The following is a 24752-nucleotide window of genomic DNA, read 5'->3' as shown; positions in this document are numbered from 1 at the left end:
GAAGTGTAGTTCAAGGGAAACTGAGTTCTCCTAATACTAGGTGATGTCAAAATTATACATTACACTATTCTAGGATGTTATTGTTTGGATTCATAATCACATTTAACACTAGGCAATACCTCAGTGCCCTGTAGGTCTCCAGCTACTGGAAACATTTTTTTACAGACATGAAAATTCTTATTTGGTCCCATCTAAGCCATCTGAGATGACTTCTGGTTTTTTTGGTCTCTTCATCTTGGGGAAAAAATAATAAAATAATAATAAAGATGTTGGTAGAGAGGGTGTAAATCCCATGCCATCTGCTTATGTTGCTAACAGTTTTCACCTCGGTCACACCAGGATTTACAAAGCAATTTTTAGCATTGAGGGGCTCCAACCTCCACTACCTGCTGTTTGACATCTCACGTTCTTCTTTTCATGTCCTGAGGGTGATGTGGTTGTAGGCAGATGGCAGGGTACAGGGCTGAATTATCAAGAAGATGCATGTAGCACAGATGTGGGAAACTGGCTCAGGCACCAAAGTGGCTTGTTGATTAAACTCAAGGGCAGCCTTCAAAGCAGAGCGTATCCTCTCTCTGAATACATTTTACCAACCATCACTGGGTAAAATACAACTCTTTATTAAAATGTGTGTATAGAATAACTTGATTAACCTATGAATTCCTCTAATTAGTATTCATCACGAGGTGACCATAAATTAGTCTTGTGACCTTTTTATAATAGGGTAATTTTTCTCATGCATTTGAATTTCTAATGATTTTGTGATGCTATCAGGAATTGCACTGTAAGTACACTAATTGACAGTTTTCACACTATTGGTAACTGAATTAATAATTAAACTACAGGTAATCTGTATCCAGTTCCTTATTTCTGGTTTGTCAAGTCCTGGTTTCCCGAATAATTTTGGAATACCATTTCCTCTTGCAGAGTTGACGATGAATAGGAAGTGGCAGAAAAACATGACAGAATGAATGGCAGATGAAAATCCTCTCAGGGACAATCAGCTGTGGATGCACTATCTGCAGACACCACGGAAAGATTCCCAGATTCCTCCTACCATGAAATAAGTTTTCCTCTTATGGCATCAGATAGATTGAGACTGCTCTTGATTTGTAAAGTAGCCCAGGTACTGCTGATTTTTATAAATTATCTGCATCCAATATTTAAAAGAATTTGAATAATGTATACAAGTTCCCTACATTGGGATACTTATTTAGGCTCTTTCTATGTCTATCTCCCTAATTTATTTAGGGGGAAAACTGCTGGGTTTTTTTTTCTTTCTCTTCTTCTTTTCAAGAAAAAGAAAGTTACAGATTTATTTCACCAAGAGAAGAGATTTTAATACAATTTTATTATGGCTAATAATAGAAAACTAGAACTCAATGCAAAACAAAAAAGCAGTCACTGCTGTCTATTACTAAATAGTGTAGCAGTAGTTCTTATAGATCATGTTGCTGGATATAGGAAAATATAAAACCAAAACCAAACACAAACAAAAATCTCAATTGTTGGTTCTAACCCCACAACCTCTAAATCCCCAAATGAGAGATACCTTTCTCATGTGGGACCCTCACAACCCCTCAAGTGTTCCCTGCATGGAGCTGGCAGAACATGGTGGGGGTAGAAGAAAGCTGTGGGGCATATATGACATCGTTCATAACTGGAAGCTGTATAGAACATGTAACCATGTTCCTTTACGCCTTTCAAAGAAATTCCACAGCTCTGGATGAATCTACAAATGCTAGGCAAGTGCTTCGCCACTGAGCTGAACCTCTAGGCCTTTTTTGTTTTTATTTTGAGACAGGGTCTCCCTAAGTTGCTCAGATTGGCCTCCAACTTGTGATCCTCGTTTCTTCATCTTCTGGGTGGCAGAGATGACAGGTATGCGCCACAGAGCCCAGCACCACTGTTTCTTTATATCTTGGTATTTCCATCTCATTGTGACTACGAAAACAGAAGCATGACCACAGGGATATTGGAGAAGTCACAGCTTATTGAGAAAGAAAAACACCAAACTGTTGGCGAATCCCATCTCTACCTGTTAGTGTTGTGCAATTTAATTTCAAAATCTGAAAATCAGTTCTTGACAAAGTTTTATGTAGTCTATGATACCTAAGCCAAACCCAAGTTGGAGACTGTGTTTGCCTTCATATCACACCTAGCTGTGGGTTAAAATCATGATCCCTTTTATATTTGGGACTTTGGGGCCATCATTAAAAGAGCATCTGTGTCCCTTTAGCCCTGGGACTTAGAAAGGAAAAAAAAAAGATATGATTTTTAGGAGATGATAAAAATATACAAGTGGGATGGACACCCGGGACATCTCCAAACAAGGAAATAAATCAGGATGGAGAGCATCTTGAGAATGTGTGCCAAGCTTGAGGGGTCAGGGGGCAGTGGGATGACACCCTCAGTAAAGACTGTATTTTGGTCCTGATGTGCCACATGTCATATAATGTAAAGGCTGAGAAAAGAGCCAAGGAAGAAAAAAGGCTGAGAGGGCAGAGGGAGTTACAGGAAAATCATTATGGGCTTCATAAAACAGAACAGGCAGGTTAGGGTCTTGCTTCTCGGAGTGCCTGTGGACCAGGAGTGTCAGCTTCCCAGGACAGTCTGTTAGAAATAAAGGATCTCAGACACCACCTCAGACCCGCTTACTCAAACCTGCATTGTATCAAGCCCTGAGTCAATTCATTTGTACTGAACACCTCAGGAGCAGTGGGCCAGAGCATGCCAGAGTTAAGCTTTGGTTGAATTCAGGGACAGTTCTGTGAATGTGATGTCTCAAGTGCTTCTGCAAACAATGGGCTTAGGATTAAAGTGAAATTGTTCACTCTGCTGTCTCCAGTGTGAAAAGACAGACACCAATAACTTGGGATAGGGTTGCTTTTCTGAGGACTTCTTGCCTCATCACTTAGAAAATAGCTACAGGGATAGTTCAGAGCTTCCATACTGGAAACAGTCCTGGTCAGGAGCTGATCACCAAGCTTCTAGTTTCAGCTTCTCACAGCTCTGTGTTCCACTGGAGTCTACTCTGCTCTGAGCTTCACTTTGCAAACCCCCATATTGCAGCCCTAAGCAAAAGTGGGGAAGCTTTGAGCTGAGACTGATCTCCTGTCTCATAAATCATCCCTGAGCAGGAAATTTAGGATCAAGGCATTATCCTTGTCTGAGGGCTCACTGCCTTGACACCTCCAGAACTGAGCTTCCAGATAACCTTAGATTGGTACTCATCCTGGTCCTCTGCATTCTTTTAACGAATCTCACTAGCAGATCATTTCCACAGAGGACTAGCACACTTCTTATATCTATGCAGCACTCAGAGACAGAGCAGTGCTATTACTCTTGTGATCCTCATCGTCACCACCATCATCATCATCATCATCACCACCACCAGCACCATCACCCATGCTTACTCAGTTAGGCCACTCGAACAGGAAATATGACAGATGAATAGAATATGGTCACATCTTTAGGAATCACAATAACAAGTTGAAACATTTTTAACCATACAGAAGGGATCAGAGAGAAACGAAGGAACATGGAGTCACTAAAGATAACACAAAATGGCCAAGACAGAAGAGTCAGAGCATGTCCTGCAGGGACTGTGGGAGTTTGTGAGGAGAGAATCCAGTGAACCCCAGCAAGGCACGAGCTCTCTGAAAGTGTTCCTTGTCTGAATTGTAAACCCTGGAGACTCCACCACAGGAGCTCCCAACCCGACTCAAACTTTGCCTTCTGAAAGTCCCAGAGTCATTCTTGCAGGGATGAAGCAAGACGATTTCAGCTGTTAGGGACAGAACTCACTTTGATCTCAATGTGCCTTTACCTGTCCAGTTGGCACCCAGGGCATTTTGGTTGCTAGGTGCCGATACCTTGGGAAATGGAGTTTCCTGTAGATTTTCAACAAAACATTTATAACTGTCCAAATCTAAAAGAGGATTCATTTATTCATTTCATGAGTGCATTCACTGTTCAATTGATATTTACTGACTGCCAGTAATAAATGAGCTTTGTGTAATTGTACAAAGCAACTGCTGACATAGGCCTGTCCTCCAGTTGCTCATAAGACAATGTGTAATGACCTTGGATGTGAATTGTGAGCATTCAGCATGAGGGAGATTGGATCAATGAGAATCACATTTTTTTTTTTTTTTTGCATCTAAATCTGCCCCTAAAGCCTTGGTACTTTCCCTGTACAATCTAGCTTGGGGGAAGGTATGCTTTTGGCTTTTGCTACTGGTTCTCTCCTGCATGTTCCAAGTTCTTAAGGGTGAATATGTCACATCTGGAAAGATGTCTTTCCTTTTCTACCCATCATCTAACTAGACTTCCACAGTCACCCCATGCAAGTTCTTTAAAAGTGAACAGACAGCCATGTGGAACTTCTAAAGGCGGAGGTAAATCAGGATGCCATTACATAGGAGAGCTGGGCTTGACCAACATTTTCCAGTTTGGTAACATTAGAAAAGATTCTTCTTTTGCACCATGATTCATCCAACAGCTTTTCAAAAACACATTCACTATTCACTCTGCACATGCTTAGTCCAACAAAAGCTTCTTCCTTTTGTAACAATGGGTATATACAATCATAAACTTACTGAACTAAGATCACTCAGCCAGAGGCTTAAATTGGGTCAATTTTTCTAAATCTCTCCATGGAAAAGATTATCCAGCTATTATTTTCTGATGCTTTGGATCAATATGATTTTAAATTATTTTGATACTTTCTAGGTGTCATTCTAGTCATCTTTATTTCTATCTAACATATCTCCCTCTCTCTTTTCTCATAATAAAATCGTTCTTTTCTACTAGAAACTGCTTTTTTTTTTTTCTCATTCTAATGCTCACTAGTAGGTGGAGCCCATCTGTTCCTCAGCTGCATGGATGATCCCATGGAGAAGGCTCAATCGATGAGTCTCAGGAGCCACTGAGAAACATCTAGTTCATTAGGGTCATCAGTCTTAAGGATGGGAAGAGACTGCAGTAGCCAGGTGCCACCTTTGTCTCCAGAAGAAATGCACAGGAGGAAGTAGCGAACACAGAGAAAGAAGAGCCAAGAAGAGCAGAGAACAAAAATAGTCTGTGGGATTGGTTGGACCCTGGATCTAGCACATTGGACTCTCAAGAGCAGATGCTTGAAAAGAATTTGGAAGAAAAGCTTTTAATCAATGATGAAACCTGAGAATGGGAACATGCAGAAGTAGAATGGAGGAGACAAAGAAACTGAATTGTGATGTGGTCCATCAGAGACTTGGCCATCATACAGGAGGGGTGAATTGAATATTTGCCATCAGAATTTCCTAGCATCAGTCAAAAATGGCTGACCTGTCACATCCCCCTTATTGAGATACCAGATGCCAGCTGAAGGGGTGACCATAGGCGAGCAGCTCTGTATGCTAAGAGCTGTAGGCCATCACTGCCCCCCACTGTCCCCCACAGCACAGCAGCAGGTCCTTCAGGTGGAGCAGATCTTTGTACACCATACACACAGAGCTACTGGAAGCCACCTGACAGTCCAGTTATGTGAGCCAGTAAACCCTCCAATTTCTTGACCCCAGTTACATTTATCTGCCATCAAAAGACCCTATGCTTACCTCAAAGTTAAAGCTGCTCTGGACCTTCAAGAATTCTGGAAAAACCTATGCTACTATTGTGGACTAGGGAAGCTGAGACCCATGCCAGGCAACATGGTGGAAATCCTGTTACCTGAGCCCCAACCCGCAGATTTTACATGGCCAGTTAATGAAGATGGGAGATGTGTGTATAATTAGGAGGAGAGTTTAAGATCAAAATCGATAAATAAAATAAAATCCATAGTACTTCCACTTGAATAAGCTTCACCATGAAGAAGGTTTTTCTCAGTCTCATCTTTGGTCAGAATGATCTTCCCTAACTTACTCATCTCTCTGTGATTCTCATCCTCTCAATAACAGAATGTGTTTATTTCTCGGAGAACAGTGATTTATACATTAATAATGCCCTCTTTGTTCCCACAAGTGACCATGTTCACAACAGTAAGCAGGAGAGGAAAATCAAACCAGCACTCCAGGCACATACTGGGGAGCTAATTAAATTATTTTCATATGTGCTAAAGTTCATTTTCACCCTGGGTAGAGATGCTGTTTAGCTTCTGAATTTCTAGCAATACATTTCAATTTATATCAATGTCCTTTAGACCAGTGTTATTTCAATTTATACCAATGTAGCATAAAATTTGCAGTTCTAGCAGTCCAATGAAAATGATGTGAATGTGCACACATATATCATACTTATGTGTACATAATACAGATATCGGAGATGCAGGGCACATACTCTGTGATTGGTGCCGTCCTCTGTGTTTGTTGCATGAATATGTGTGTGAGGGAGGGAAAGAGGATGATTGCTAGTAAAAACTTCAATCCGTATCATCGTCTAAAGCTAATAATAATAATGGTGCAAGAATAAAGTATTATTCAGCACTATTGTATAATCAAAATGGATGTGATCTCTCGTGCCTTTGAGACCCTGCCTGTTAGGATGTGTAAACTGAGCTTATAAACTTCTCTAGATGGACTATCTTTTGTAGACTGTCTCACATTCTTACTCAGTTGACAGAATCTAAGGCTCGGGTTAGCAGGTTTCTCAGGGTAATTTACAGAAGCAATAACACTGTGGCTGCTGCAGGCCTTGCCCTGAAACTTAGCAAATAACAAAAGCAGAAGCAGGGCGCTACTTACCACCCGAGTGTGGCGGGGGCCCGCAGAGAAGGACGACGCCCTGGCCTTCGCGCACTGACACTGCACTTCTCATTTTGGTTTTAAAATTTTCAAGATCTGATTCGAAAACAAACAAACAAACAAAAAAACTGAATTTCAGGGAAAAAAAGAAAAGAAAATTCAATTTTTCATTCCAAGATGTTCCTGTCTTTTGGAAAACAATTTTGAAGCCTCTTCTCAGGAGCCTCTAGAGGAGAATATTTGCCTTCAGGAAGAAAAACAGGATTTTGATTTCTTTATTATGGCTTCTAGGAAACCAGCAACTCAATATGAATATACAGTCATCAAGCTCACATACTGAGTTAGCATCAAGACAGTGCCCACTATCCAAAAAGCAAAGTACAGGTGAAAATGAGAACACAATTCAAGGGAAGAAATGAAGTATCCTCCCCCAACAATATACAGACTAAGATTTCCACATCTGCTTAGTGACCCACCAGGCCAGGAAGAATTTTGGCTTCATCTTGTCACAATGACCAAATTATTCCTGAATTTGTCCCCTGAAATACTGGATCATAAACAGTCCAGGTAAACTTTATTCTACCTATTGTCATTGTTATTTACAAAGAGATCTTAAAATGTTCAGTTTTGGGGAGCATGCTCTCTCTGTTGCATGTCCTGGAGGGTTTTGTAAAAGATATATCTCACTGGAAAATAACTCAAAGTATAACAGTGAATTTGATCCACATAATCATTTTTATTTATAGATATAATATGAACTCTTTTTATTATCCCCAGTAATTTTTTTCAAGTGTTTAATAAAGTTTTTAAAAAATAACAATCAAATGCAAATACTATTTTTATTTAACAGTGATCATTTTTTAGAAAACATTGAATTTCTCCCAATGATAACCTAGGACAGCAAATATTGATTCATACTTTCCATCTCAAATTACAGAGAGAGAAATTCTATTTCCTCATTTTAAAAAAGTTTAAGTCTATGGGGGAAAAAGGAAGAAAGCTTTACCATTTCTCCAAACTCCAATTAAAAAAAAAAAGAATACTTGTAAATTACACAGTTAAGGTACTCTGTGATGTCACTTGCTATATTGGAACCACTGTTCTGTCAATTTCTGAAAGAACATATTTACTCGTAGCTCTTAAGGGTTGATATGAACTGCCTAAGAGGTGGCCACACCAAGAAAGGCACGGCATGCATTTTATAATACAACTTGGAGAACTTTGAATTTTCTTTGAAGAGCATAAAAAAGCAAACTAATTATCTCCAAATTGACAAAACCACAATCTGGAGATCTATAAATATCTTACGCACCATAAATCAGCACATCACAGGGAAATAAGAAGGCCTATGCATTCCAATATATTGGGTATGGAAAAAATAGTATTAAATTGCTAGGTCATAATCATGGAGTACAGCAATTCAGCAAAACTTCTATGGGTGCCCAGAAAAGAAGGAGAGTATTTACTTTAATCAGAGATTACCTGAAGAAGTGATATAACACCACAGCATGGAAACATCTTAAATCTATAACTGAAACACAACATTCTTAAAACACAGAGGCTCATGAAGAAAAACTGAGTTGGAATTGAAGACTTGGACTGTTAGAATGTTCCATAAGGGTAAACTAAGGAAGCTTATCATGTAAGAAGCTAGCCTATTCATGAAAAACTAATTTCCAAAGATTACTTTTCTTGCAACTGAATATGTATCCTCATTGCTTTTTTTTTCCTGCCCAAATCCTCATTGCCTACTGCTATGGAATTTCACATTGTGAAAGTTTGCCATCACGGATTTCAGATACAATGTGGGGGGAAAAAAGTTCTAGATAAACCAAGAATGTTTCCTCAAAAGGTAAATATCTTTTGCCTAGGGACAAATATTGAATGGCACAGAACTGTCACTGGTCTAAACACTATACTGATACATGAGAGGCCAAGGTACATTGTTTAGGACACCTGATACAGCCAGCCCCATAAGACATCAACATCAAGGATGGCAAAAAAAAAAAAAAAAAAAAAAAAACTAATTACAGTGGTTCCAACATGCCTAGCAGGGCTTTGTTGACTCCAAAGCACTGTGATTATAGTGGATTTGTTTTTTCTATATAGCAGCATCTCCTGACATCTTATTTTTCTCAAAGCATGGTCTACAGACCACCTGCATCATTATTATGTACAATTCTTATTAAAAAATGCAAGTATCCAAAAACCACTCAAAAATAGTGAGTTAGGGTGCCTGGGAGTTAAATCCAGAGATTTGAATTTTAATAAGCTCATCAGCTGCACCATAACCACACCAAATATCATTTTGTGGTTTCCCATTAAGACATATGAGGGTCAATCCAGATTAAGTACATTAGACTGTACCTCAAATTTTTTGCAATGTATGAAATTGCCTCTGAGATGGGCAATCTGTTGTTAAACACCGGCTGAGCACTGAGGACAGAAAGAAAAGAGGTCACTTATTAAACAGGCCTTTACTGAGCCCACTGACCTTCAGCCTACTGGGTGCCAGGTTTTCAAGGTGTCAACGGGGGCTCCCTTGCAAGGAGAGCCCTGCCTGGCTAGAGGAAGACTTGATCCAAGAACTGTATTTTAAATGGCACCTGCTGCAATGGGGCTCAGTTCCCAGAGGGATGGACACTTCACCAGAAGTGAAAGATGCTTGGAAGAGCAGGGGTTAGCAGGGGAATGGAGGGCGAAGGTGTCAAGGAGAGTGCGGTGGTAACTCAAGTTTTAATCTGTATTTCCTTGGCTGCTGATCCCGATGAACATCAGTTCATGTGCTTGTGTTCCAGCCAAGTACCCTCTGCCACCAAACAGCTATTTGCATCATGTGCTCACCTTCCATTGGATAACATGTTTGCTTGTATTGTCACTATTTAGTTTTGAGGGATTTTACACATTCTAGATGCTTTTCCTTCACCAAATAAGTGGTTTGCACGTATTTTCTCAGTGCAAAGCAGAGACATAAAGGGACATATATGTCCTAGTCAATGTATATGAAGATTTTGTCACTTTTGTTGAAACATCTGGGACCATGAGTGAAAGATATAGTAAGTATCTAAAAAGTTTCAAACCATCCCTACGGGCAAATTAGATGTGTAGCTTGAGTGAAAATCAACCTGTAAATGGTCAAAATTTGACAGAATTGTATCAGAAAGAGTTCTGCAATAATTTCATGAAAAACTATAAATAAATGAACAGATGGAAGACCTGTAGAGTAGAGGAAGGGGAACAGGGGGAGGGAGGAGATGAGGGAATGGGGTAGCACCAGGGACTAAAGAGGAGTCAATTATACTCCATGTATATAGAAACTCTACATCATCTAACTACGATGCACTAATAAAAAATTTAAATGAAAAAGGTATTTACTGGCTAGAAACTTCTCAATGTTTTTCTCTATGCCTTACCAATGATGGCAAATACTGCCATTATCCTGAAAACTCTAATTTGAAAATAAACTCGATAAAGAGCATCTACAAAGAACTACAACTATCATCATATTTAATAGCAAAAGAATGAAAAGTTTTCTCCTAATACCAGAAACAATGAGGATGCCCATTCTGGCCACTTGTCAAATGTAGTTTTAGAAGCTATAACCACTGCGATAATAGGGGACGTGGGGCAGGAAGCATGTAGCTTGGAAAGAATTAAACTACTCTTATCTAAGTTGGCATGATGGTCTAAATAGAAAACCTGAAGAAATTTGAGAAAAAAAAAAAACACCTCATAGTTCTGAATTAAGTAAATCACAGGATATATAATTTCTATATGTTCACAACGAATACGCAGAAATCAAAGTTAAAAATTCAAAATCACACTTGTTCCAAGGAAAATACTGATTTATGGAAAGAATAAAGCAAGCAAAGGATCGTCATACTAAAATGGACATTATGCTGATAAAAAGAAAGGAAAAAACACATCACCACCACCACCACCACCACAGAGGACTAAACAAATTGTCATTGTTTTGATTTGAGGTGTCCCCCAATGCTCCTGTATTCATGCAGAATTGTTTGTAGGTAAAATGATTGAACTGGGAGTGCTGTGACCTCATCAATCCATCTTGGTTTGAATGGGCTGACTGGGGTGACTGTAGGCAGGCGGGGTGCAGTGGGAGGAGGTGGGTCACTGTGGGTGTGCCCTGGAAGGGTACTTCATCCTTTGGGCTCTTCTCTGTGTCTCTCTCGTAAAGTATTTTGGTCACAGTGATGTACAAGCTGACTACAACAGATGTGGAAAGACATATTTATAGATTATTAAACTCTGCATAGCTGCCAAGTCACCTCAAGTTAGACATGCTTTAATGTAATTCCTATTAAAATCCAAGCAAGTTGCTTTTTTAAAAACGTGTTTTATACACACATAAGCTCATTATGAGATTAATTTGTAAAAAAGTAAATGCCGTAGAAACTATAGTAGCTAAAAAGTATCCTGACTCAGAAGAATGCAGTGGAAAGACCCACTCTACCTGACATTAAGGCTTCTCACACAGCTACAGAAATCAAGACAGGGTGGCATTGGTAGACAGAGAGATATGTAGATATTTACAACAAAACACAACATGCAGACATAAACCTATACAAACATGTCAAACTTATTTTTGAAAAGCTACAAAGTAATTTTGATAGAAGGGCAGCCTGTCAATAAGTGTTGCAGAAGAAATTGCACAATTGCAGTTTTAAAAAAATGAACTTTGACCTAAATGTCACTTAGAAACACAAATTAACTCAATATTGATCATGAACCGCAATGCAAAATATGGAAGCACAGGACTTTTACAGGATTTTAGAGAATAATATAGAACTTCTTTGGCATTTAGAAACTGGCAGAGTTTTTCAATGTGACACCAAATGATGGCTTACAAAAACAAAAATTAGTAAACTGGATCTCAACAAAACTAAAGGCTTTTGCTTAGTGAAACTCCGCATGAAGAGGACGAAAAGCAAGCTACAGATTGGGAGAAAATGTTTAAAAAACAGCTGTTCAATAAAGAAAGAATATCTAAAATAAGTGAGGCCTCCCAAAACTCCATAGTGAAACCCACCATGGCATGGTCATAGATGCACGTAGCATAATCTCATCAGTTCCATTCCATGGTTCCTCCCTTTTCCTATCCACCCTTCCTTCCCCTCAATCCTCTTCCTCTACTCTACTGATAACCCTTCTATATTCAGGGAATCGCCCCACCCCATTTTTTCCCCTTATTTTGGTCTAGCTTCCGCATGTGACAGAAAACATTTGCCCTTTGAGTCTCTGAGTCTGTCTTATTTCACTTAGCATAATGTTCTCCAGTTCCCTTCACTCCCCAGCAAATGCCACAATTTCACTTTCTTTTGTTATGCCTGAGTAAGACTCTATTGTGAAAATAAACCACATTTCCTTAATCCATTCATCTCCCCGTAGGCAACCTGGGCTGGTTCCATGGCTTTGCTATTGTGAATTGTGCTATTATAAACATTGATGCAGCTGTGTTGCTATAGTGTAGTGACTTCAATTCTTATGGATAATTGCCAAGGAGGGAGACAGCGGGGTCACATGGTGACTCTATTTCCAGTCTTTTAAGGAACCTCCGTACTGTTTTCTAAAGTGGTTTTGGTAGTCCCATCAACAATGTATGAGTGTACATTTCCTTTCACATCTTTGCCAGCATTTATTATTTATATTCTTAATAACTGTCCTTCTAACTAGAGTGAGATGAAATCTCAATGTAGTTTTGACTTGTATTTCCCTGATGGATAGACATATTGAGCATTTATTTTTTATATATTTGTTAACCAATTTGCATCCTTTCTTTTGAGAAGTGTCTCCTTAATTCTTTTGCCTATATATTGATTGGAGTCCTTTTTCTTTTTGGTGCTAAGTTTTTGAGTTCCTCGTATATTCTGGATATTAATTCCCCGTCAGAGAAGCAGCTGGTGAAGACCTTCTCCATTCCTGTAGGCTCCCTTTACTTTCATTTTCTTTGTTGTGTGGCTTTTAATTTAATGCCATCCCAGATTTTATTTCATGCAATCATGATAATGTAAAAATGAAACAACACATATGTATACTACATATTCTGATGATACACTAATAAAAACATTACATAGAGACATAAATCCCCAGAGAGAACTACGTACTTTACTCTTAGGTGCAATGAAAAATGGACAGCCATGTAGAAATGATTGGATAAAAGTGGCATTATCAAAAGTTAATAAACTCGGGTCTGGGGCTGTGGCTCAGCGGTAGAGCGCTCAGCGGTAGATCACTCACCTATTATGTGCAAGGCCCTGGGTTCAATCCTCAGCACCACGCACACAAAAATAAATAAATAAATAAATGAAATAAAGATATTGTGTTCGACTACAACTAAAAAGTAAATATTTTTTAAAAAGGTAATAAACTCGGGAGATCCATCAAGGCCTGGTTTTTCATTTTGTTTGTTTGTTTGTTTTTGATATTCCTTGGTCTCTCCATGTAACAAAATTTCTCCCTGGTTTTGGGGAAAGTCTCCCTAAAATGAGGATCCCAAAGAGAAGGTGAGAGAGTAGAAACTCTAGGTTTCATGGCTGGTTTTGGGGAGAGGAGGACTTCTAATTCACATGCACAGCCTTGGAGAAGAGGAATTGTGGTTTCTTTGACTCACTTCAGGGGACAAAAATGGGGCAGGAGACAGGAAGTCAAAAGAAGGTTAGAGAGACCCTGCTTCTGAGGCCCTTCCAATGTCATTTCAAATCACTCTGCGTGCTAAGGCAGCATGGTACATCCTTTGAGGTATTTTGATCTCAGTTAATACATTTTGAAAATTTTCCTAGCAATTTTCAGATGTCATATGTTTTAATACCGTATGATGTATCCTCCTCAATGCACAATGTTCATGGATAAGAAACAGCCTGTTGGTTTTCATATTTGTATAAAACGTCACATCATCTTATCATCAAAGATTCCACTATATTAACAGCTCTGTTTGACAACTCCTTATTGCATTTTTCATGTTTCTATACAGAACAAAACAAAAATGTGCTACTGCTACAGGTTTTATCTCCCACGTACGTATCAGGTCTCCATAAATGTTTTCCATGTGAAGAAATAAGATACCTAATCTTTCAAGTAAATAAGTCTTAAAATAGAACCAATATATGTCATGTAAAGTAGTCTTAAAATAAAGGAAAAAGAATTCAGAGTCATTCAAATGCTTTCAAAAATACTACAGGCCTCTGTTACATAAAAGGATATGTCTTTGAAAATAGGAAGAAAATCAGTAGAGGAAAAGGGGATAGGAATGGGGGGAGGGAAAAGGAGGGAAGAGAGAAGGGAAAAAAGAGGCTCTAGGGGGAAAACTGAACAAATTATAGTATGTGCAAGTATGAAGATATCACAATGAAGCCCCATATTATGTCTAATTACAATGTACCGATAAAGGGTTGATTTAAAAAAACTCAACCGTGTAAAACATTCTACACAATTAGAAAATGAGCAAAAGATGTGAACAGATATTTCACTGTAGAGGACACACGTGTATGAAGATTCCCAATGTTGTCAGACATCAGGGAAATACAAACTAAAACCATAATGTGTTATAACTGTGCACCTCCCCATACAGCTCAAGTTAAAAACAGTGACATCACCAAGTCCTGCAGAAGATGGGGATAAAGTGAGCAATTCAGATGTGGCTAATGTGAGGGTAAATGCTAGAGGTACTCTGTAAACCAATTTGGAAATTTCTTAAAGAAGTAATGACACAACCACCAAAGGACCCAGAAAGTGCATATTTGGGAATTTATCCCAGGGAAATGAAAATTACATTTTCATCTGAGAACCTATACACAAACATCCACATGTCTTTATTTGTAGTATTCACAGTAACAACCCAGATGTCCTTCAGTGGATGAATGACCAAACAAACAGAGGTGCCTGCACACCAGGGAATATTATTCAGTAATTAAAAAGGAATGAGCTATTGACACAGTCTATCTTTGTAATGATCAGAGAGACTAGTAGCTAGTAGATTACTAGTCAGTAATAAAAAGCAATGAAATATCGATACACTCCACCCCCTGGAACAAAGAGAAAGATTAACAACTGCTCATCTGTCTTCTATTTCTGAAATTTTGTAAGTCGATATCTGTAGCATCCCTCAGTTGCCAGTGTTCAGGGAAGGTGAAGGCAGGATGTGGAGCAGTTATCAAAGGGCACAGGAGGGAGCCTTGTGAGAATGCAGCAGCTCTCCACCTTGACGGTGACTCCGGAGACACGCTTCCACACAGTTGGTAAAACTACATGGAACTAAATACACACACACGAGGACGTGGAAACTGAGCAAACACAGACAAGTTTCCCTCTACATATTTCCTTTCACTTTCTTTTCTCTTGCCCCATACCACCTCCAGGCTGCGGGTAGCTCCCGGGATTCTCTTTCTGTCCATCAGCTGGGCTGGGCTGTGCTTCTCTAAAACAGCTTGAAGGTTCCCGCACAAGAAGCGAACAGTGTCTGCCAAGCAGCCACCAGAGGGTTGAGCAGCAGCCTGAGGCAAGGGTACCACCGCTGACGGCAGCCCTCTGAAAACTCACAACATGGTTTCAAGATATAATAAGCCTGTACCTGAATATACATCTGTGCATTTCCAATATCGGGCCAGATTTCTAATGCCCACTCAAGCCCTGTACTTTCAGGTTGTGCTCCCCATCCCAAAGGGAGCAAGACCACAGGGGTCCCCCAGGGCAAATGGAGAAAGGAGGTGACATGCCGGTCCTCTGACATTCACACGCTCACTTTGGGGTCCAATTTCTACATCTCATCAGTGTTGGTTTCTCCTGTGGGTCATTCTAGGCAGACAAAGGCTATGGGAGCAAGTATAACTCTGAATTAAAATAGCCACAAAAGTGGGTATTATTTCCCAACAAGTAAGTTTTGGGAAACCCAGGTTAAGCCAAGCTTAATAAGTTTCTTTTTTAAAAAAAATATTTATTTTTTTAGAAGTAGTTGGACACAATACCTTATTTTGTTTATTTATTTTTATGTGATGCTGAGGATTGAACCCAGGGCCTCGCACGTGCTAGACGAGTGCTCTACCGCTGAGCCACAATCCCAGGCCCTAAATAAATTTCTTTAAACAGAAAAACAGTCACCTTAATAGAAAGTAGGCTCTGATAAGGTCTGAAAAAGTGGGAGAGATACTATAAAGTGTTCTAAACATAACTGATGAAATTCTTCTTTGGTGTGGAGCATTTGATGGGAAGCCCTGGCCAAGGCTATATTTGCAACTGGCACATAAATGTTTTAGAAATCTGGTAATAAGAGACTACATAGTAAAACAAATGTTTTCCACCTAAAAGGATTAAAATGAAACATAAAAGTGACCATATGCCAGAAATTGCAGCCAGAAGACTAAATGCACCAATTAAAATTTAAAAATGTAGACCTCTTTCTGAAAATACCTAGTGATCACCTACAATCAGAGAACGAAGAGCTAATGGAATCATTAGCACTGAAAATTACATGTGGGTTTTACTTCTTGTCCAATACAATCGTGTTTGATCTTTCAAGGTGAAATGCTACCTTTTAAATTAAAATGCAAAATATTACTCAGTTGTGATAAGCCAAACACAGATATAGGCGATGTCATGGTCTTCCATATGTAAGGCCTTAAATGTCTTTAATGTTGATGTTCTTAAGGATTGGTAGTTAAATCATTACCCAAGCAGTGTCAACGATAAGATTACCTTAGAAAGAATCAGGTCACTTCCATTAATTCAATAGCTTGGCATGGTCATGTAAAAGCTCAAAGAAACCCTCAATGAACACCTCCTAAAATCAATAAAATCAGGTCTGTAAAGTAAAGTGTTCACCTCCATCTCTCTAGTATCAGATGCTACAAATGAAAAATAATCTCTGGTAATGATTCAGTCTTATAACTAGGAGTAAAATTTTCAATTAGTTAACCAACCTTATTAAAGTATTTCTTCTGCAAAAGGAAACAAACCCAGTTCACTGACCACAAGATTTCTTAGTATCTTCTGACAGTGTTGGGATGTCCTAGGTTCAATCCCCAGCACAGCTTCCCTAAAGAAATTTTAAGAATCTTACTTGAAAGATGGAGTTTCGAGTCTTAGAATATTTATAGACAGGTCACCGACAGACACCAACAGCAGAAGGTTTTCATGGGAGGCAATAATCCTCTCATAACCTCCTGATTTTTTTCCACCTTAACATGCATGGAAACATATACTTGCACTGGATCACCAAAAATGTCTACTGCAACAATTTTTTTTTGAACTTAGGAGCTGGCCTTTTTAGAAGTTTTACAAAGGGTATATACTGTAAGTCTCTAAGCATAGACTAAAATATTTCCTAATTTCTTGTCCAACACAATCATGTTTGATTTTTTAAGGTGAAGTGCTACCTTTTCAATTAAAATGCAAAATATTACCCAGTTGTTATAAGCCTAAGATTATTTAGGAAATAGAAAAGTGCCAAAGAAGATATCAACATCCTTAGGGAATGCTGTTTTGTTGTTGTTGTTGTTGTTGTTGTTGTTGTTGTTGTTGTTGTTGTTTTGGTTCGGTTTGGGTTGCCCACCCGCCAAGGATCATTATAGTTTATACAGTAGTTGGGTTCATTTTGACAAATTCACACTTGCCTGAAGTTTGATTTACTTCCTGTTCCATGCCACTCCCTTTTCCCTCCCTGTTCCTTCTCCTTCCTCTATACTGATCTTTTTTCACTCTTTGTTTGTTTTTGATTGTTGTTTTGTACACATACACAGAAGTGGAATTCATGATGGTATATTTGCACATGCTCAGAGGGATTTTCTTAAATTCCTTCTGCATTTTCCCCTCTTCCCCATCCTACCTCCTTCCCACTTGATCACTTTGTGCTCCACTGATCTTCCCTACATCTTCATGACATCTGGTTACCCCACCTCCATTTTTCCCTTATTTTACTCTAGCTTCCATATGTGAGAGAAAACATTCAACCCTTGATGTTCTGAGTCTGGCTCACTTCACTTAGCATGTTTTCTCCATTTAAATATAACTCGACAAACTTCAGCAGAAGGCATGAACTCTAAGCAGCATATCCTACAAGACCTTTGCACACAGGAGTTCCACAGCTAAGCTTCAACTCCATATCCTGTCAACCCTGTTTTGTGTCCCCTCAAATTTCATTTGTTGAAACTGAATCCCCAGTGACATCTGGTGAGTGATTATGTCACAATGGATTAAGATTAGTGGAACCCCCATGGTGGGGTCTGTTTACCATCATGGGAGGCCACTGTGAGAAGGCACCATCTTTGAAGAAGAGAGTGAGCCCTTAGCAGGCACTAAGTCTGCAGATGTTACCATTTTGGACATCATAGCCTGCAGATTCACAAGAAGTAAACCCATGGGGTTTATGAATTACACAGTCTAAAGTATTTTTTGGTAGCAGAGTAGAATTGTGGTGCAATTCCATTGCTCCTGAACCTCTAACTGTCAGCCACATAAATAGAAGCAGCAACTAACAGCTTGGGTTTCCCCAAACACAATAGGTGAGTTCAATTCCACATTATGCACATGGTGTTCCTGATCCTTCTTGGACATAGAACACTTTCACTCATCTTCAAAACCAGTTTGGCCACATCCTTCCTTGAAATCCTTGACACCTTCATTCTTTCACCACTGTACTTTCTACATTTTCATATGTTCCCACCTGGGGATATCACTTTCATGGGTCAGATGTCATTGTCATCTGCATATCTGTAGTCTATTGTTTACTCCTTGGCACGTCATCAGTGGATGTTTGAAATGAGTTCAATTGTCTGTGCATCCATTATCTCATTTTCTTGGGGTTCTCCATGGCAGGTCTTCCTGCCAAAGGTCAGCCATTCAGTCTGTGTTGCAAGCTGGCTACCTTTAGTGAGGCATAGGAAAAGAACGCAGCAATGGTAACAGGGACTCTTTGCCTTAAGCTGAGATGACACAGATCTTCATGATGGGTGACATGTCACCTGACCACTCTCTGCTTTCCATCTATAAAGTGGGGATAATACCTGCCCTCTGAACTTCACAGGGATTTCTCAGAAAGGATTCTTAGCATGGCAGATCTGAAAGTCTCTTGAAAAAAAGAAGCAAGTGTTCAAGGGCAAGATGGAGGATGCATCCCTCATGATGGGAGTAGAGATTCTTTGCTCCTTTGAGTTTCTGGTTTCACAACTCTGTTTACAATCCTTCACTTCTCCTTCACATCATTTTGTTTTGTTTTCTGAGAGTGAGTCTCCAAATGTTACTCAGGATGGCCCAGAGCTCCCAGGTCTGAGCAAATCTTGAGCCTTAGCCTCCTGAGTAGCTGGGACTAAAGGCTCATGCCATTGTGCCCGGCTCTTTTTCACAATTTTTATATAGGCACAAATTATTCCATCGTAAAAACATAACATACCTTCCAATGATCTTCATATTCAGCTTTTCTTCTGCATCCCAAGCCCAGATACATGATTGTCTCTATTTCCTTCAACTTTTTAACTTGACTTGAATTCCAGTCTGTCCTCTGGAGTCAGACGAGAGTTATAATCCCAATCTGACACTCTTCAGCTATTTGATCCAGGGCAGACAACTTGGCTTGTTGATCCACAGTTCTCCCTACCTCTAAATTAAGTATAATAATATCGGTTATTTCTGCTATTATTGTGAGGAAGAAATAATTTATGCAAATTATGTAAAATAATACTTACTATATACATGCTCAAAAAGTAAAAGTTGCTATTATTTTTCCTTACATTTTTCTTGAAACTTGACCAAGCACAAAATTCTACTACCATGTCCCTGTCAATGATGTATCCATTAAAATTTTAATTTATAACATGCATTTTCTGAATCCTTCTAGACATTCTTGGAATGCCTAATTGGCATCTCACATTCAGCAGTTCAGTTCTGTTGCCCACAGTGACCCCTGTAATTCAATTCTTCTTCTAATTTACATCTTTCTGTTATTTTCTCCAAGAATACTATGTCCAATTTGTCACTTGTTTCCTACATTCACTCAGTGAATTAAATTTGATCCTGTTAATTGTTCTGGAAATTCCAGCTTCCTTTTTCCCTTTCCTAATTTCTTACTATTACTATAATAATTTTACAAGAATTATTTCATTCAGCATGTATTAAGCATATGGCCCCAGTTCACCTTTTATAACTCAGCATTCCTGGTTATTCATGAGAATATACTCCTTCAGCATGAACAAAATGAGTATGTGAAGGAATAATAGATAGTTGGATTTCCTAGGCATTCTGGTCAAATTATTTAGAATTTATCTTACCTAATTTTCAAAAAAGCTCTATTATAAAGGTATTGTTTTTCCATTTTCCCAGAGCACTGTGGCTAGAAGATCTTACAGAATTTGAAGGAATTGATTCAGTTACTGGTGGAGCCAACTCACACTCAGCTCTTCTTGTGTTTATACTATTGTGTTAATCAGCTTTTCATTGCTATTACCAAAATTCCTGACAAGAACAATTTAGAGGACGAAAAGTTTATTTGAGGCTCACATTAAAGGTCTCAGTGCATGGTTGATCAACTCCATTGCTCAGGGCTAGAGGTGAGGCAGAACATCATGGTGGACAGATGTTGGGAGGACAGTTGTTCACTTCATGTCAACCAGGAAGGAGAGAAAAAGAGTAGGGGGCAGGGAGGAAGGGGGACTTCATTTTCCAGGGACAAAACATAAACCCCAAAATCACGTCCCCAATGACCTAATTCCTTTAGCCACATCCTACCTGCATACAGTTACCATCCAATATGGTAGTCCTTTCAAATTATTATCCAGCAAAAGAATTAATGCACCAATTAAGTTTTATCTCTCATGATATAATCATGTCACTTCTGAATGTGCCTACATTGTCTCGAACGTGACCTTTCAGGGGACACCTCTTTGTAAACCATAACAACTACACATTCAGGCCACTAAATCTCTGAGCTGGTCTCCCCACCTTGCTTCTTAATCTCCCATCCCATCCGTCTATCTTCAACCCACACAACTGAGGTCAGGGTCTGTCATAAAATACATCCTCAGTTTTCAACACTTGCTAAAAATAATTCAAATTCATGCTCCACTGCTTAGATGATAAACTTTGCATTCCTGTCTAACATTCATTCAACCACTCAACAGCTGTGCAAAAGAAGTAGGCACTGGAGTTCTAGGTACTTGCACAAGAAAGCATGGCTCCCACCTTGAGTGTTTCTAAGTCTAACACTTTGCTTATGCCTGCCTCCTCTTCTCTCAACTAAGGTTGAGTATATTTATCTCCAAGGTCTAGTTAAAAATAATCTTCCTATGTGAAGGAAGAACATTCTGAACATTCTGCATGCACATAGTAATTGCATTTCAGATTGCTCTGCTCAGCAACACTAAAGGTGAGAGCAGGGACCTCCTCCATCTCTTCATGTGGATTTGAGCTGACCTCCTATTGAGCCTGCTCAGTACCCCTGGTCTTAACCTAATCAGCTTATCCACCCCAATAGGATACTCTCAGTTACCTCTGGTAGGTACTCTCTAGCTAGCATGCCCTCTGCTTCCATTTATTATGTATTTATTATGCTGCTAACATTCTCACTGAAATTAAGTTACTAGAGCAATACTAGAATAGGTGATGAAATGTAGATTTGAACAGAAAAGGATCTGTTTATATAAAAACAAATTTAGAGGCTTTTGAAAAACCCAATGAAGAAAATTCACCCTTCCTTTCTTTAAAGCTAATGTTAAAATAAATGGAATAGAGTGAGCATACAACATAAAAGCTTAGAGAAAACAACAATTTTTTCCACACAAAAAAATATTTATTCTATTTATTCTATTTCTGCACCCAGATGACATCAGAAATATTTTTTAAATTATCACTCAAATGCAAAGAAAAACAGTAATTGGAAATTGTGGAGAAGTCATAATGGGTGTAGTTTATACAAATAGCACAATTATCTCCTACTGTCTAACCCTTACTCAGGAGAGCATGCTTGGCAGAGTAAAAACAAACAGAAACAAAAAAAACCAAAACACACACAAAGTTGTATATTCAAAGCAAAATTAAAAATTATCCCTGTCTTAAAAGAATTTTTCAAAAAAGAGTCTAATTATTGGTTCTGATTACAACAAATAAGAAAGCCCTCTGTTGGCAGCACAGAGTAAATGCTAGCTCACAAAATCAAATCAGAGACTGAGCAATACTTTTTACTTTTGTTACTCTTGGCAGGTCTGCTCTTGTAATAAGCCTGCTGTAAGAAAAATGAAACACAAAATAAATCAAGATTGTGGATATTAATTACTCTTATAATACCAAAATTTAAAACATGAACAGTTAAGGTAAAATGCATAGTAAAATAAATCATCACTTTCTTTGAGATATTTCTTCTCATACTTCATATACACAAAAAAGTTCTAGTTTTGTTAGCAAAACTACCTTTTTCCTCCATTTTTCTTGGCAAAAGTAGGAACCATTTTCCATTTCTTTTAAACAAAGATCTCCAGGCACAGGTAATGTTTGCAGTAATTCATAAAATCTCAGTGAAAGCTACATTTTAAAAGTTAGTGGCATATGCCTATAATACCAGCAATTCAGGAGCCTAAGGCAGGAAGGAGGATTGCAAATTGGAGGACAGGCTCAGCAATTTAGCATGACCCTAAGCAACTTAGAAAGACCCTGTCTCAAAAAAAAAAAAAAAAAAAAAAAAAAGACTGCAGATATCAGATATGGCTCAGTCTTAAATTGGCCCTAGGGTAAATTCCCAGAATCAACAAATAAAAAAATAAAGTAAAATAAAATAAAAGTCAGTTTAATTTTAGTGGGCAACAGGAAAAAGAAAAACAGTATTCTTGCACAAAACGTTATGAAGACAGCTGCATTTTACAGACTTTTGAAGAAAGTCATGTTTCCAAAACGGATCCCAGTTCTGTAATCACACAGTAGGGTACTAAGAGAAGTTGTAAAGACTGGTTCTTCAGAGATTACTTTGCCCTTTCACTTAGTAACAACTGCTTGCCATTTCAGAAATAAAGAAGTCATATAAAATGACAGTATTCTGAAGTGGGAACCAATCATACCATTTCAGTGCAGTTATCTTAATTATGTTCTCAGATATCTTTAAAAAGCTTTTTACTAGACTAGATTAAAATGGCTTTTGATGATGCCTTGATCAAAGGTTTGAAGTTAGATAGCAGTCAGTGGTAAGATCCACCATGAACTCTAGTTTTATCATTTTATACAAATTTCTCAGACTCTTTCTATCAGGTTTTTATTGAAATGATGCAGATATTTTAACTAGTGTTGGAAGCTGGCAGAGAGAATTAAATGAGAAAATAAATGCAAAATTCTTGGAATACATTAGATGATCATTAAATTTTAGCAGGCAGCTTCACCTGTACAGGCAGCAATAAGCCTAGCATCTCCTACTAGTCACATCTATCCAGATTTGTCATTCAAGTCCAGCTAAATAAATCTATTTTTCTCCTTTGAAGTCTGCAACAATGTTTTACTCAGCTTTTCCACCACTGTGACCAAAAGATCAGACAGAAATAGTGAGAGGCAGAAAAGTTTATTTGGGGTTCATGGTTTCAGAGGTCTGGGTCCACAGATAGCCAACTCCATAGCTCTGGGCCCAAGATGAGGGAGAATATCATGGCAGAGAAGTGTGTCATGGAACAAAGCAGCTCAGAATATGGCCACCAGGAGACCAAGAGAGAGAAAGCTCAGCTTGCCAAGGACAAAACATAAACCCTAAAGGCATGTCCCTGTGACCTACCTCCTCCAGCCACTCCCTACCTGCTTACTTTACCACCTGATTAATCCATTCAAGTGGATTAATGCACTGATTAAGCTAAGGCTGTCAGAACCCAATCAGGTCACCTATGAAGTGTCTCACACAGGAGGAGTCTTTGGTGGTCATCTGACATCAAAACCATAACAAGCAACACCAGTTTATCTGTGCTGATCCTCTTATGTTTTAACAGTACATCTCTCTCTTGCCAAGAGCACCATAATTTCTATTCCTTCTCTCCTGCAATAAGTACACTAGTTGCTAAATAGTGTTTGTTGAATTCAAAATGTGAAGCAAGTTTTAAAGCTCCTGATGTTGGCCATCTGTGGTTGGCTGAGGGTCTCAGTCACCGAGACCTACAGAAATTCCATGGGAGAGCTGCCTGTCATTCACACGTGAGTTTAGCAAATGGCTAGAAGACGGCAGAGTAGAACCTTACTTCAATCCATCACAGAAATAATGAAACTAAAAATAAATTAGCAAAATTTGGTAATTCCCCTAACTCTGCACAAAAAAATAGTCGAACACAGAACCTTTACCCTCCCCTGACTTGCCAACTGTCAGTTCTTTTTTCTTTTTTCTTCTTTTTTAATGCTTCACTCTTACAGCACTTTTTCACACTAATGGCATAGCTCATAGCTCAAATGCTATAGGCTGATGTTGAAAAAGCTCCTTATTTCAGGAGGATAACCCAATTAGGCCTGCTTTTCACTTTAATTATATGATCATTTCATCCCCAAATTTCATTGAAATAAGAGGGAGAGGTACAGCAAAGATTATTTTATGAACAATCTGAAAGAATCTTCAATCTTCAAACAATCTGAAACAATCTTCCCTAACTGAAGCAAAATAGGATGACATTTTAAAGCATCGATAATGACATCAGTGTACAACGAGCACCTAGAATTGCACACGTTATCATATGATGCTCAAAAAAGGAATACTGTGAGAAAGACAATCTAGATATTGTTATTCCCTACCTTTACCTGATCCAATCAGGGGCAAGAGGGGGAAGATCTTGCTAATGTCACCCTCCTGGTAGTTTGAGAGTCAGGCAGACAGAACATTCTCTGACTTCTAAGGTGGGGAAGAAGCATCACCAACATGGATCAAGGTATACACTTCTGCCTCCTTTACCGTCTTGGAAACTTTTACCTAAGAAGGAGTAAACGGATGGTACTGGTCCTACTGTCAGGTCACATGTGGGTGTGCTTCTTTCTATCACACAGTTGCCGTTCAACACGTCTTGCAAGTGCCCACAGGGTGAGTGA

At 38.8% G+C, this 24752-nt stretch overlaps 1 protein-coding gene across 2 annotated transcripts in view; it reads right to left on the bottom strand.

Moving 5' to 3' along the window:
• The window catches only part of Cntn3 (contactin 3), a 325624-nt gene that overhangs the window by 135301 nt on the left and 165571 nt on the right, over nucleotides 1–24752 (bottom strand). For both annotated transcript variants that reach the window (XM_005333886.4, XM_078033577.1), the window contains exon 5: nucleotides 6720–6815. In XM_005333886.4, the coding sequence (XP_005333943.1) occupies nucleotides 6720–6815 (96 nt within the window). The remainder of the gene's footprint in view (nucleotides 1–6719; nucleotides 6816–24752) is intronic.

The sequence above is a fragment of the Ictidomys tridecemlineatus genome, chromosome 16, assembly GCF_052094955.1.
Source record: "Ictidomys tridecemlineatus isolate mIctTri1 chromosome 16, mIctTri1.hap1, whole genome shotgun sequence".
Lineage (NCBI taxonomy): Eukaryota > Metazoa > Chordata > Mammalia > Rodentia > Sciuridae > Ictidomys > Ictidomys tridecemlineatus.
Note: the sequence above shows the minus strand (reverse complement) of the source record. Positions and strands in the feature narration are given on the sequence as shown.